This window comes from Lonchura striata, chromosome 3, assembly GCF_046129695.1.
Source record: "Lonchura striata isolate bLonStr1 chromosome 3, bLonStr1.mat, whole genome shotgun sequence".
Classification (NCBI taxonomy): Eukaryota; Metazoa; Chordata; class Aves; order Passeriformes; family Estrildidae; genus Lonchura; species Lonchura striata.
Window position 1 is genome coordinate 43,630,551 of NC_134605.1, and position 14,226 is coordinate 43,644,776.

General features: G+C 36.9%; 1 protein-coding gene across 1 annotated transcript in view; it reads right to left on the reverse strand.

Annotated features, from left to right (window-relative positions):
- The window catches only part of EGLN1 (egl-9 family hypoxia inducible factor 1), a 34,043-nt gene continuing 19,817 nt past the window's right edge, over nt 1–14,226 (reverse strand). The window contains exons 2-5 of the mRNA XM_021527127.2: nt 8,192–8,311; nt 5,894–6,030; nt 4,485–4,552; nt 1–2,695 (exon numbers count right to left, since the gene is read on the reverse strand). Coding sequence (XP_021382802.1) covers nt 2,631–2,695; nt 4,485–4,552; nt 5,894–6,030; nt 8,192–8,311 — 390 coding nt within the window. The 3' untranslated portion in view covers nt 1–2,630. The remainder of the gene's footprint in view (nt 2,696–4,484; nt 4,553–5,893; nt 6,031–8,191; nt 8,312–14,226) is intronic.

Genomic DNA, 14,226 nt, shown 5'->3' on the forward strand with positions numbered 1-14,226 from the left:
TTTATACATCATCTTTTTTAATTAGATTAGCTTTACAAGCAACTTGAGGAGCTCTTTCATAATGAACACTGCTTTTGAAATTACACAACTTTATAGGCAACCTGTAAATGAATCCTGAATTTCTTTGCCTGCTATAGATAAAGGTCTCATATTTCACAGCCAGCTAACATCATGAATAAAAATAGCATTATGAAGCTTTATTTTTAACCAGGACTAGACACATACAGATCATAAGACAGTTTAAAAAATAGTTTTAAAACAAGGACCTGCTTGGTGATGCTCAAGACTGAATATTCAACCGACATGAAATGAACAGTTTCTAAAGGACATGGAAGAAATGGCTGACCTGATTTGTTGACCCTGTTGTAATGACTTACATGGAGTGAAAAATTAAGCACTTTTTAAACCTGTCTGGCAAGCACAAACCTACAATGTGATTAGAATTTGATACGCTGTTTAACTGCAGCGGTTTGAATTACAGAGGGACTGAAATGACTTTAAAGGCTTATGCTTACATTTCTAAAACAAAACCAAACCTCTGTTAAAGGAGAACTAATGAAGATGAAGTCGAAGAGGTGACTTTTTTGCTTGTTTCACTGGTAGCCTAAAAGCACTGCAGACCAGACAGTAATGAAGATTTGCACTCCTTGGCCAGGTTGGCAGAGGCACTTACAGTAAAGGTATCCTGTCTGTTTTACTGGGAAAAAAAGAGGAAAGAGGAAGAGAACTGTACAGGGCAAGAACTTACTAAAAAAAGGAAAAGTGAAGTCAAAACAAAACTGGGATTTCTGTTGGTTCTCCTAAATTATATACCAATACTGAATTTTTCTCCCCTTCTGTCAGTTTGTTACTAAACAATTAGATTTTTCATGTTTTACATGAACAATAGTAATGTTTTTAATAAAAAATTACTGAGCTTTCCATAGAAAGGGTCTTTAATTGAATACAAACTATACAGATGCTAAAATTGTCACAAGTTGTAATATATACAGAAATATTTCTGTACACTCACATTGTTTTGGTTAAGTAAGGAAATAAGGGACAGAGAGAAAACTGCAGTGGGTAAGGTGAACAACCCCCAAACTCCTGTAAATGTGAATGCTGTCTTTGATAAGTTTGCTTTGTTTTCTCAAGCTTTTAAAGCTCAGGGAAAAAAAGGAAAGAAGAAAAAAAAATCTGTGTCCAAAACATCCATTTCTTAAAAATAAGAAGATCACAGTTTCTGCACATCTCACTTTTATTCTGTGATATCCCATCTTCTGGATAAAATAAAAACAATGTAAAAGAAAGCAAATGTTTCCTTACTAAATATATACCTCAGTATTGATCAAAAGGCCTTTTTTGGGGAAATCTTTCAGCAACAGTGAAAATTTAAAGATGTATTATTGCACAAGGAGCCTACAGAGTGATGCACTTCAGCTTCAGTGTGCTGACTACCTCCTTGATACTATATAATAGATCAAGGTGTCAACTTACAGTCTGCATGGGACACCAACATTTGAAAAAGAAATTTTAAAAAGTGAATTTTAGATATTCTATTAACTTATATACAAAGGAAAGGGGGGTGGCAAGTATCTTTTAGAAAAGGGAGAAAGCTCAAAAGTTTCTGTCAAGTAAGTAAGGAGGTTCTGGGTACCTCTAATAGCCTAGGAAAGCCCTTGTATATTCTTGTAACTTGATGGCATTTACTAGGTCCCCAAAGCCAATGACAACAACCGATAGTGTCACGTTCACTTAGTGCCAGTCACTTAAAAAATAAAAAAAACCAACTAAACATCCCCCCCTCCAAAAATAAAAAGAAAGAAACCAAGAAAAAAGAAGAGACAGAAACTTCCCCTCCGTGGATTCAACATACAAAACCACAAACTGAATGTTACTAATAGCAAGATACTGATTTGCTTTTGTTAATAAGGTTCAAGAGAACATAGTCAAAAAAAAAAAATACAGCAGCAATCTTTAAAGTTAAGATTAGTGTGAGATATGATATAAAACAATCAGATTTTTAGCTGGTAATTAAAGTGCTCCTTTTCTGAATTAAGTTGTAAAAAAAAATTAAAGTGATTATCAGTTACTGGCAACCCTTACATTAAATTAGGTCTTTCATGGCAGAGGAGAACAGTATGAACAGTTTTACAAAAATAGATCCATGTTCTATTGGAGAATACTGTAATTTTTTTCCTTTTTATCAGTTTTTCTTTTTTTTTTTTTAAGACTCAATTTTGATAAACTGTACCTGGTCATACAAAAATTACCCAAAATTCAAACTTTTACCATATAAAAAAAGGGAGAGATGAAATGGATTCAGCTGGATGACAGGTCTGGCAAAATATAAGGATGGACAAATTCTATGTAGGGCACTTATTTATGTCCAGATGCATATGGTGTTTCTTACTGATTGCTTATCTTCTTCACATAAGCAGTCACAGGCCTGGAGTCACAATCACATAGTACAATGCTTCAGCAGTCAAAGAACCTTCTTTTTGATGCAACATTGAAACACTGTTTGCTTCCATATTAAGATGTTGGTTTGTTGTTGATTTTCCTTTATCTTGTTATTCACATTCAAAAGTTAATAGATAGCATCAAGATTTATCAGGGCGAACAGCAAGGGGAGTTGCTAAATCAAAGGCTTATAAAACATCTTTCCCAACTGAGTCAGAAGGTTTATTAAGTTCAACCCTCACACCTTTTTCACCTGCAGAAATATGAAAAGGAAAATGGTATTTTTCAGCATTTATTGAAGTACAGTCTAACAGTCTATATCACTTTCCAGAATAAAGTTTTACTTTATCAAAACACAATATCCCATAAGCAAGAAAAACTCATAATATTCTGCATGGCTTTATTTAGACTGACACTTATCCAAAAAAATGAATAGGTTTCTATTTTATGACATTTTTTTCTGTAATTTCATGTATTCTTGTCAGCAGAAAATAAATTGCATCTGGCACAATTCTTGCTGCAGATACAGAGCAAAGAATGCAATTATAATTGTAAATGAAAACTGAAACCACAACAACATGGTAATTTAAACCCATTACAGAGAAAGCCAATACTGAAGGAGGAAGAACTTATTCACAGAAAGGGTGATTAAACATTAGAAGAAGCTGCACAAGGAGGTGGTGGAGTCATCATCTCTGGCAGCACCATCTCAGTGCCATTTGTGTCTCATGTCTACTTGCTAGGGTGGTGTTCAGTCATAGGCTGGATTTGATGACCTCAGAGGTCCTATCCAACCTAACTGGTCCTGTGATTCTGTGAAATATAAACAACCCAGCCTTCCTTCCTTAAATGCCTGCAGTTCAGGGGGACCCTGGAAAGGGAGGCGGGCAGAAGGGGGAGCACTTTCCCTTCAGGCTTGAGCACCCCCCAACCATTTCTTCACAGTCCCTTTGAAAGGGCAGCAGCTGAAGCAGTGCAGAGGCAACAAAACAGCTCTGATCCAGCAAGGCTGACTCCAGGAGCTGCAGAGTTGCACACCTGTGACATGAAGGCCAGCTCAGAGACAGACAGGCTTCCCGTGGAGGCCCAGCAGGCTGACTGGGAGGTCAACTGTTCCTTGCCAGGCATGTGCCACCAAGCAGCGGGACAGCCTGCCCAGCTGGAGCTAAGGGGCTTCCTTTGAAAGCCAGGCAGGAGCTGCACTGCTCCTGCCACTCCCAAAATGCATGGTCACTGAGAGCACCAAGAGGGGCTGGACTGAACTGGATGCAGCTCTGGGCTGTTTAGGAGCTCCAGACAGCAATGAATGAAGTCTCAGCTGGAAATGACTGGCACACATATTCAACATCATTGGTTTCAGAGCTCTTGACAAAGCCGTGTTCATGTGTGTGTGCACTTGTTCTACACCTGATTTTGGTTTATTTTTAAACTGTTGTAACAAACAAAAAAGTGCAATTACAAGCATGACAGAAGTCCTAGGCCATTTCTCTTTATAATGCTAATTTGAACAGGAAAATTAGATCAACTTCCTCTTGGGGAAGAAGCCAGAGAAGGAAAACAGATGCTAGATGGGTGAAATTGGAAATGAAGGAAGTCCATTCTTTGATTACAGATTTTAATTTTAGGCTTCTGTTTTTCCAATATAAAAATTCTAGTCAAGTGAAGTTGTATTCACTTGTTGAATCCCTATATTCGATCAAAAGTATTTCAATAGCTCTCAGTTCTGCAGTGCCTTACAGTCTTTGGTGTATTTATCCTCCACATATATTAGGGAGACAAGAGTAGCGAGAAACTGTATTCCCCACATAAAAATACTGAGCAGCCTCAGGTCTCAGAGGAAGTATAAGCAGGACAGGCATTGACCTGGATTTCATTAATCACTGCCCAGGAGTTCAATCCCTGGGTCACCTCCCCTGTAAAACCTAACTTGAGTTATGCCACTTTCTCCATCTTTTTGTGTAGAGTGGTCCAAGGAGATAAGGCTAGACTTCCCTACTCTTCCACAAAAAAAAAAAAAAAAAACTATATTAGGAAGAGCTTACCTGTTAGATATTTCACTTTAGCTCGTGCTCTTTCATCTGCATCAAAATACCACACTGTTATTGCGTACCTAGGGAAACAGAAGAAAAAAGAACTCCTGAACTATGAAGCAAAATACCATTGAAACACTTGACATGAAACACAACCTAAATTAGATGATACTTCCACAGTCTGACAGAGGAAAGTTTTCATAAAGCAAGCAGTGGGTTTGGGTTCTTTTCCTACTAGTAGCTATTATCTGAAAAGTCACTGAAAGGGTGACACTGATGCTCTAAGTTTACATTCTTTTCCTCTGTGAGTTGCTATTTATGGCTCTTGTCCAGAATAAAGTCTCTGCCCACACCACCTTGCCCTGTGACCTCATCTTTTACTAGGTCAAGTTCATCACTGAGTCACACTGCAGCATCATCTTTTTTTGGATATTTGCCACAAGGGACAATTAATTACCCCTTCTTACATGGCTCCTATGGTTTTCCACCGCCCGTAGAGGATTTAAATACAAAATGCCAGCTATTGAGAAAAGACTTTAAGGAGCTTTAGTAAATGGCATTTCACCATGACTCTTCTGGGAGTAGAATGCCGTACAGCTTCTGGAAAAGCTGCAAGAGGATATGCTGAAGGTAGTTTCAAGTTACTTCTTGCAAATGTAGTTGTGTTATCTCACAGCTCCAGTCAATGTTCAATGCTTTGGCCATCCATCTAAACATGTTAAAATATGAGCAACAGGAAGTCTGGATCAAATTATTTTCTGATTATCACTATCTGTAAATGTCACTTATCATAGGGGGTGGGGGGGGGCAGTCAATGTGGGTACCTTTAGCATCAACCACTACCCTGCACTGAAGGACAAAAGAGAGATCAACTTCCCCCTGTGTGTTGGACTGGGAACAATTCCTCTAATACTCCATAAAAATATTTGTGTATTGGTGGTTGTTTCGGTTCCACAGCCCTCACCTAATTCCCAAATTAGAATATGGTAGCTTAGCCTGAAAATTACTATTTTCTGACAGCTCTTCCCCCAACAAGAGAGAACATTAAACTGAAGTACCCAGTTAATCTTCCAGTTACACACTGGGGTGGTAAGGACAAAGGCAAGTCAGAAGGGTGTAAAGCCACTACAGAGAAATAATGAAGATGACATCCTTTAGCTAAGCTGGGGCCTGCTTATGGTTCAATGTGCTCCCACCGAGTTCTGCCAAGCACACACTCAGAAACTTCCCACCTACACATCAGGAGGTTTTCTCCAAAATAAGAGATCAGGCAACACTACAAACTCAGCAACACAGTGGAAGCCTTATCATCCATTAGCAGAAACCACTCTCCTTTTTGTCAGGTCATAATTCACAGTGTGACTAATTTCTCATTTCTTGCTAAGATAGGCACCATGCAGTAGAGAGTCCATCACTCCTACCTTGTAGCAAATGCTGGCTGTACTTCATGAGGGTTGCGGCGATCAGACCAGAAGAATAGCAGTCTATCAAATTTGGGTTCAATATCAGCAAATTGGGCTTTACCTTCTGGAAATATCCGAAGGATGCCTCCACTTACCTACAAATGAAATATTTTCAAACAATGCTTGAGAGCCATGTCTCATTGTATTTAAAAATTCTGAATATCACATTTGAAAATATTTCAGACATTTGGAACTGAAACAAAACCCTTTATCAGGAGCTATAGAAATTATGAATCTTTTATGTCAATACATTTCATTTAACAAAATGTTTAACACATTTTTCACAGAGTGATTTCAGAATGCTAAGTGCATTCATGTTTAAGTAAAAGCTGTGGGCCAGATGGGGGAATTGATACATAACTACTAGCAAAACAAAAACGGACAAGACTGACTGATATTACACAGGTGGCTAAAAACACCCTGATATAGATGGGAGAAATATTTTATTTCACATCTAAGTTCCACCTTTCCCCATTAAAGAGATCATTTCATTTAACTGTGGCACAAGTTTATGTGTAATTAAAATAAGGAAAAACTAGGAAACTTCAAACTAAAGCTTCAATCTGTACTACTCATGGTCAATTTAGATCTCTTCGAGGTTTTGTAAACAGTTGAACCTACCTGTGTATGTCTAGAAATAAGCACAAGTAGGTAGGGTTAAATATATTTAAGTCACATTAACTTCTTCCTACTGATGGTGTTGATGTTGTTGAATCTAACTATAGATGGCTATCATAGACCTTTGTGCCATAACAGACATAACAATGCAAGTACTAACAAGGCAATTTGATATAAATGACAGGGGCACAGGAGCATCTGTGATCTAAGTCAGAAAAAAAAGTGACAATTTAGATCCATTTCTTCTTCTAAAGAACGTTTGAGATTCTTTTTTCAATAAACAATATATTTGGTAGTACAATAATTTGCAATTTAAAATAGTTTTTGAAGGAAATAAATGCCTTTGTTCATAAATTAAATATCCAGCTAATAAATTTTTCACAATTATTGTGAAAATGCAATTTGCTGGACTTCTACACTCTGGTATGTATTCTTTTTTCCCCCAAGAGAGAAACCATAAATCAACTAAAAATGCCCCAAAGCTGCACTTTAAAATGCTTAGTACAATCAGTACATTTACATGCAAAGATGCTATCATGGCAAAAAAAAAATTATTTTCTAATTGTAGGATTCCATTTGATGAGTCAAAGAGCACATCAGAAAGCCTGAAGTGCATTCATCTGACTCAGCTTTCTGATCTACCAATTTTATGCAAGTATGTTGTAAGGGAAAAAAGAAAAGTAACAAAACTCATCTGCAATTTGTGTTGTCTGTATCTGGTGCATGCAATGCACCGAATCTGAGTGCTCCTACATACTCTTCCACATGCTACTCTCTTAGCATGATGAAGCATCAGTAGTTTTGTTTCTTTTCCCCATACACTTTGAAAATAAACTTCTCCATCATTAATGGCAGAGAAATCAAAGAATTAGGAAAGCTGTGTTTGCATTACTCTTTCATGCTCCCAATGCTGCCATTTAGCTACATCTGTTCTTGAAACCTACCTAGTCCCATTGAATCGCTAGGAAAATCCTTATTAAAAATTCACTTTATCATAGCCACTAGTAGTAAATTCTTAGACTACTTGAACTGTGGTATAAATCAGTTCTACAACCTGTACCTACAGTGATACAAGACTGTACTGATGTAGCAATGACTGTAACACTTGGCTTATCTGAAAATGCTTCCAAGCTATATATTCTTTCTTTTTATAAGCATACTCAAAAAAGCAACCTAGTTCCACAAACAGCAAACTCAAGATTCAACAGGAATATAAGGAAAAATTAATTTAAGAATATATGAAGTTGCCTTTAATTTCTCTTTGTGTACAGGGAGGCATTTACTACTTTCCTTCAATTTTACTGTCAAGAAGGTCCTGCTAACATCATGCAAAACCTTGAAAATAAATGCTTCATCTCCATCTGCTCTCACTAAAAACAGAATTAGGAGGCAAAGGACAACCACAGTTAACACAAGGACACAAGGTAAAATCACAACTAAGGCACAGAAATAAGGGCATGAACAAAAACCTCAAGCAAAAGTGCAGTAACAAGTGTGTGTGTGTATGTATATGTATGTATATATATATATTATATATATTTATTATATATAAATAAATATATATACACATATATGTGTATATATATACAGGTATATATATGGGCATAAAAAACATTTTAGAATGAAATTATTGCATACCTTGGCATCCCAGTCCTTATTAAGATAGTATATACATGTAACACATCTTCCATCTCCATTTGGATTATCAACGTGGAGCACATATCCAGTTCCGTTGCCTGGATAACAAGCCACCATAGCCTGGAGTCAAAGAATCAAATACAAGAATTATTTTTATCTCTGTGTGTGGGAAAAGTCTACATTTAATCTACATTACTTCTTAAGTAATTAATACATAAGCAATAGAAAAATTAAACCAGAAATAATGTGCAAAGAAATTTTTTAGCTGTGTTTTCTTTCTAGATAAAAACTGGTTTAGAACACAAACAGACATTGACAACAAAGGCATGACAGACACTGAGAGGAACACTTAATTATGGCATGAAAGGTGGGGCTACCCTCATGTTGTGACTAATCATTCACTTCCCTCCCCTGAATGACATGGAAGAGAGGAAGAATGTATTGTGTGTAATTTAATAGCTTCTCCTTGTGATAAGAAATCTTCCAGACTCAAGTTCAGACAGCTATCTTTTCATCTTTTTTTTCACCCTGTGTTTCCAATGCAAAGAATTCCTTCTCAAAAAATGTTGTCAAACTTCTATTTTTAGGAGACTTTTAGACAAAACCAGTAGCCCATGTTACTCCATCACTCCAAGAGCATTCCTGGGCTTGTGCTTTGTCCTGTACATAGGAGGTCTTTGAACCTTTGTTGAAACAAACCTACATGTACAACAAAAACATCCTTTTTAGTCAAGAAGTGAGAAATGGAAACGAGACACTGAGCAGTAATCTGCAATAACCTTCTGACATCAAACGACTCCCAGTACAGAAGTGTATTAAACTTCCCATGCTGCACTTTGCTCAGCTGACTTGAAAGACCCCTGGAAGGCGATTTCTGAGTCTTCAGACACGCGGATGTGCGTGTGAAACAAACTGGCCATTGCTCCCAGATGGCCTTATTAGCTTGCTTAGCTATCAGAGCACACGGCTGGTTTACTGCACAGCACATCCCTGTATCTCTATGCCTTTGCTAGAAATAATAATTTCACTTTTTTGAAAGAGATCAGAACAAAGTTTTCCAAGTCAAGTTACCCACTGTCACCACAGTACTCAGATGTCTGCAGTGATAATATCCTACCTGCAAGAAATCACAGCATGAATTTTAAAAAAAAAGAAAAAACAAACAAACCAAAAACCAACCAAAAGGTGAGTTTCTACCAACAAACCAACATACTGCTAATCTCAATGACTGCCTGCTGTATGAAAAAAAAGAGAAAAAGAAAAAAATTATATAAACAAACATTCCTATCCAGATTCAGCCTGGTTAAGTCAGAACTCTAAGTCAGACCCTTGCACTGCAAACTCTTTCACCTCTAATGTAATACTCAAAAAATATTTTCCTAATAGTGATTTTTTTTGCTTTATACTGGTAATTTTAATTTCCTTCCCCACTTTTATATTGTACAAATAAAGCTTTCCAGAGTTTGTATTACTTGCAAGCATTAAGGAATACATTCAGTGCAGGTAGCTGGATAAACTGCTTTGTGCAAATCGAGAAACAATTTAAAGTACTTGCAGTTCAATCCATAAAATATTTGCATATCACATATAAGCAGAATGGATTTTGCAATAGCAGCAACCTTTTAAAAATCTTTATTTCCATATATACTCTACTAATGGAGACAGCAGTTTTTAGTAGCTATGTCTACAAAAAATCAGAACACATTATTTGCCAAGTTGTAAGCCAAATTTAGGATTCTTTAAAGAATCTTAAAAATAAAGCCCAACTTCATTCACATCATTTGGAAGTAACTACACTGCATGAAAGGTACTTTAAAATATAAAATCAAAATATACTTCTCATTTTCATTAGGCACTTCAGTTTCTCAGCCTCTTTACTGTAATCATGATGCTTTTATCATTACAGGCCTCGTGTTATGAAAATGTTACACATATCAAGAATGTGATCTAATTTGGCAAAGTTGTGACTTACCAGTTTTGCTTCAGGAAGATAAACCCACAGAAATCAAAACAGTGAGTTAAAGATACCAAATAATGTAATAGGGTTCTGTAATTTCCTTTCTTACAGAAAAAAAAGGGAAGAAAACAAAAGCTGGGCTGGAAGAGGAAGATATTTGGTTTCCACTGAAAGCCAAAACTCTTGACAAAAAAGTCCCATGTACCACATAAATTGTACCGAGCTCTCATGGAACATGAACAGTGCTGAAAGCAGATCCAAGTCCAACTCTAGCACAGCATTCCTAATAGGAGGAAAGTTTTAATTTAAGGGGCTTTGCTGAGACATATCATGCAAATTAAACCCTGACACTAACTGTTGCCCACCATCTGTGTGAAAACAGCTACTAAAACTCTCTCAGAATAAGGAGAACTTTGAGATCAAGCAGCTAGAGCAATGCCAATTCTCACTTTAATCATGAGGAATTAGACTCCAAGGCAACAAAACAGTATTTCACTCCACACTGCTTACAAAAGAGGACCAGCAACACTTTTTGGAATGTCTGGGGAAACACCATCTTCACATAAAGAGCAGCCATATTCATTTCATACAATCATTTGAGTCTAAAATACTTTCAGTGTTTAAAAAGACCTCTTGTTTTTCACTTCGGAGTCTGAAACTTCTCCTATCATCAACTCCAAGTGACGAGAAACAGTTTTGCAGTGATAACTTATCTAATATGTATTTGTTATAACACTGAGAATGACTCAGCCCCTAACAGCAAATTGGAAAGCAAAATAGCAACTCGGTTGCTGTAGCATAATATACATTGCCTCTGCTGTGTCCTCAGTTAACCCATGATAAGGAATGGTACAAAATGTAACAATTTATCAGACATGGGAAATATATTGCTTTGTGCAACACTATGAAGCGAGTTCATGCCAAACTGTCATGTAGCGCAAGATTACCCACATGGACAGGACAAAGAAGTGATCCACATAAATAACAAAGCCTTTGATGTTGTTTTAACATTTTACAGTATAAATAAGCAAGTAAAGACATGTATATCAAGAACTGAGAAAAACTGGTGTCTGTGGCAATTTTTTCCCCAAACACTGTTAGTGGCAGTCAGTACAGCCAGGCATTTGAGACCTGAAAGTCCAAGATTCCCTAACATTTTGAGCTATGAACAATAAAGTTGCTAGCTTTCCAAAACAAAGAGCCATCTGCCTCGTCAGCTGTCCCATGAATGTAATCAGTTAATTCAACTCAAGGTATTACTTGTAGTTTCTTAACAGAAAAGGAGCCTCTTCCTTTGTCCTTCTTGGGCATTATTATTTCTAAGCATTCAGTAAACTTACTTTCTGCAAAAAATGTATTTAAGTCATACACTGGATTTGTTCACTCACAGGATTCCTGTGCCAAAACTTTTAATATTAACTGTCTTTAACCCAAGAGCATTCTGTTTTAGGCTGAGCACTCGTGTCTAGCACATGAGCACTGTCCTAAGATAACCCCTGGAATTCATGAGTAATCAAGAAAGCATGAAAGTGCCCTCCCCACACTGATACCTGCTCAACTTGTGTCTATCCAGTCTGAAATACTCACACACTAAAGCTCATGTTGATCCCTATTTGCATACAGATGTTCTGTGTGCAAATGTTTTAAGTCCAGAAAATAAGGCCATCAGCAACAGTAAGTTAACAGAAGAACTAATTGAAACCACAGATTTTTTTCTAAGAATAGGCATCCTTAGTGTGTCAGGCATTACTCTAATTAACAATAAAATGCACAAAGGTAGCATCAGAGAGAATAAACTATAGTCCATACAGTTTTTTTACTATGTAAAGACACATCAGCTAAGACTCAGCCCTGGGAGGCACAGCACAACAGTGCAGCTGAAAACATGATTTCATTTGGGACTAATCTCAGCCTCCTTTCACACAGAAGCATGACAGCCTCTTCCATCTATAAAGAAGGAAGACTTTATAAAGTAAACTAACTGAAGCTTTTTCTTCTATCCTCCTCCATTCTTCTCATTGCTGGATGCCTGAAAGCTTAGGTAATGCTCCTTAAAAAAAAAAAAAAAAAAAAAAAAAAGGAAACATCAAAGCGAACTCTTAGGAAAGAGAGGAGAATACCAGTAACATGATAACAGAGAATTCTATAAGGGGGGAAGACCCCCCCAAACCCACAAACATATAATGGAGAGGTTGTGTGTTCTACCAATTTATTAAATAAATAATTAATATTTAAACTTTATTGTTAAACTCAGATTAAAACTGCATCAGTCAAGATGTCATTTTTGCTGTTGCTGAAGGAACTGCAAATCTCAGCGAGCAAAACAAGATGTCTAAATGCAAGACCGATGACTTCCTACCAAAATTTATCAGATGTGCTCACAAAAACTTCACTGGAAATCCTTGGCATTGGACATCTGACAGATTATTCAAAGAAAAAAAAGAAAAAAACTCACACACCACTGCATTGAATAATCAAAGAAAAACAAAATAAAATTTAAAAATGACCCAAGCCTGTTTGGTCTGTGATGTATTTCTATTTAAAAAATTTATTCATCCCTGACAAACAAGAGTCCTGAGGAAATACATTTCATTTTAAGCACACATCAGGCTATGATTTTTTACAAGATGGACAAAGTAATAGTCAAATCCAAGGAACAAAAGACTGGTTTAGTATCACCTTCATTGAGCAGTATCAAGATTACTGACTTACACATGCTAGCATGGTACAACTTGGCTTGGATTCATAAGTGCCCTGGTTTAGGGCAAATTTGGGAGAGAAATCCTTCACAAGCACAGAAAGAAATTTGCAACAGAAAGAAAATTTCAACAGGAAGAAACTCCTGTCAGCCTCACCCAAAGCAGAGCAATCTAAAAAATGGTAAAATAAATCTGAGACACAGCTAATCTAAGTATTTCTATACTAACTTCCACATTAGTAAAATTTCCTGCTGTTATCCTCCATGGTTTAGTAAGCAAGGCTAGAGACTCACGTTTTCACTCATGTCAACAATGTGAAACTAGAAAAGCTGGAGAGAAATACCAGGCCCTGAAAAGATTTCTTCTTAAAAATTCATGCCTTGTAGTCATCATCAACTGGAGAACATGCAAGGGAAAAGTAAACTGCTACTTAGCAGCTTAAAAATTAATCAAGGCATTACACATCCTCAAGAGAAGAGAGGAATCTCTAAGTTAGAAACTAAAATAAAGAAAAAACTGACATGTTGCAGCAGCTTTGAATCACCGATCTTCAAGCCCTTTCTCCTAATATTAAATTACCACTACAGGCATTCGATTTGTCCATTAGCAAAGGAGTTAGGAACCATTATTTTCTTTTGCATTTTTCTCTACAGATACAGTAAACACCCAGCTGCAGAGTGAAGGAAAGAAAACCCCAAATACCAAAACAGAAACCAACAATTCCCCACCACCCAAACTAATAAACCAAATAGCATACACCTGCTATTTTGTGCCATCTTTCTTTAAATAAGAGTAATCTGCTCTTTCAGGATAAAAAACAAGAAGCTGAAGGCAAGGATGACAAACACAGGTCACCCTCTCTTGTATCTTGCCAGGTTTTAACAGCAAAGTTGGAAAGCTTGGCAAAGTGAAGGCAAACTGAACTAAGAACAGAGATGAAAAATTAACTTAGGAAGGGAGAGAGGAAAAACTGAGAGTTGACATAGCTGCTTACACTATTAATAGAATCAGCACACAGCTATGTACATGGATTACATCTTCCATGACCTTCTAGGGAGTTCAGTAACCTGACCTACCTCCCTCCTTCCCAGGCTTTTCAATGCAATGGCCAACACAAGATTTCTACTTGCTTTGGACAGAACCACATTTCATAAGCATACAAAATCAAGCAACATAACATACCATACCATCAAAGGTTTGGCACAATATATTAATACCTTTATACCTTGCTTATTTCTAACTTGTCAATCAGATGCTGATTTCTCAGACCAAATTTCAGAAAAAGCCTTGCCAGCCAGCAGTTAATTCCTCTTCAAGTCATGGCCTTATTCCTGTCATTTGCCTGCTCACCCACATTCACTTCAAACATCCTAAGGAAG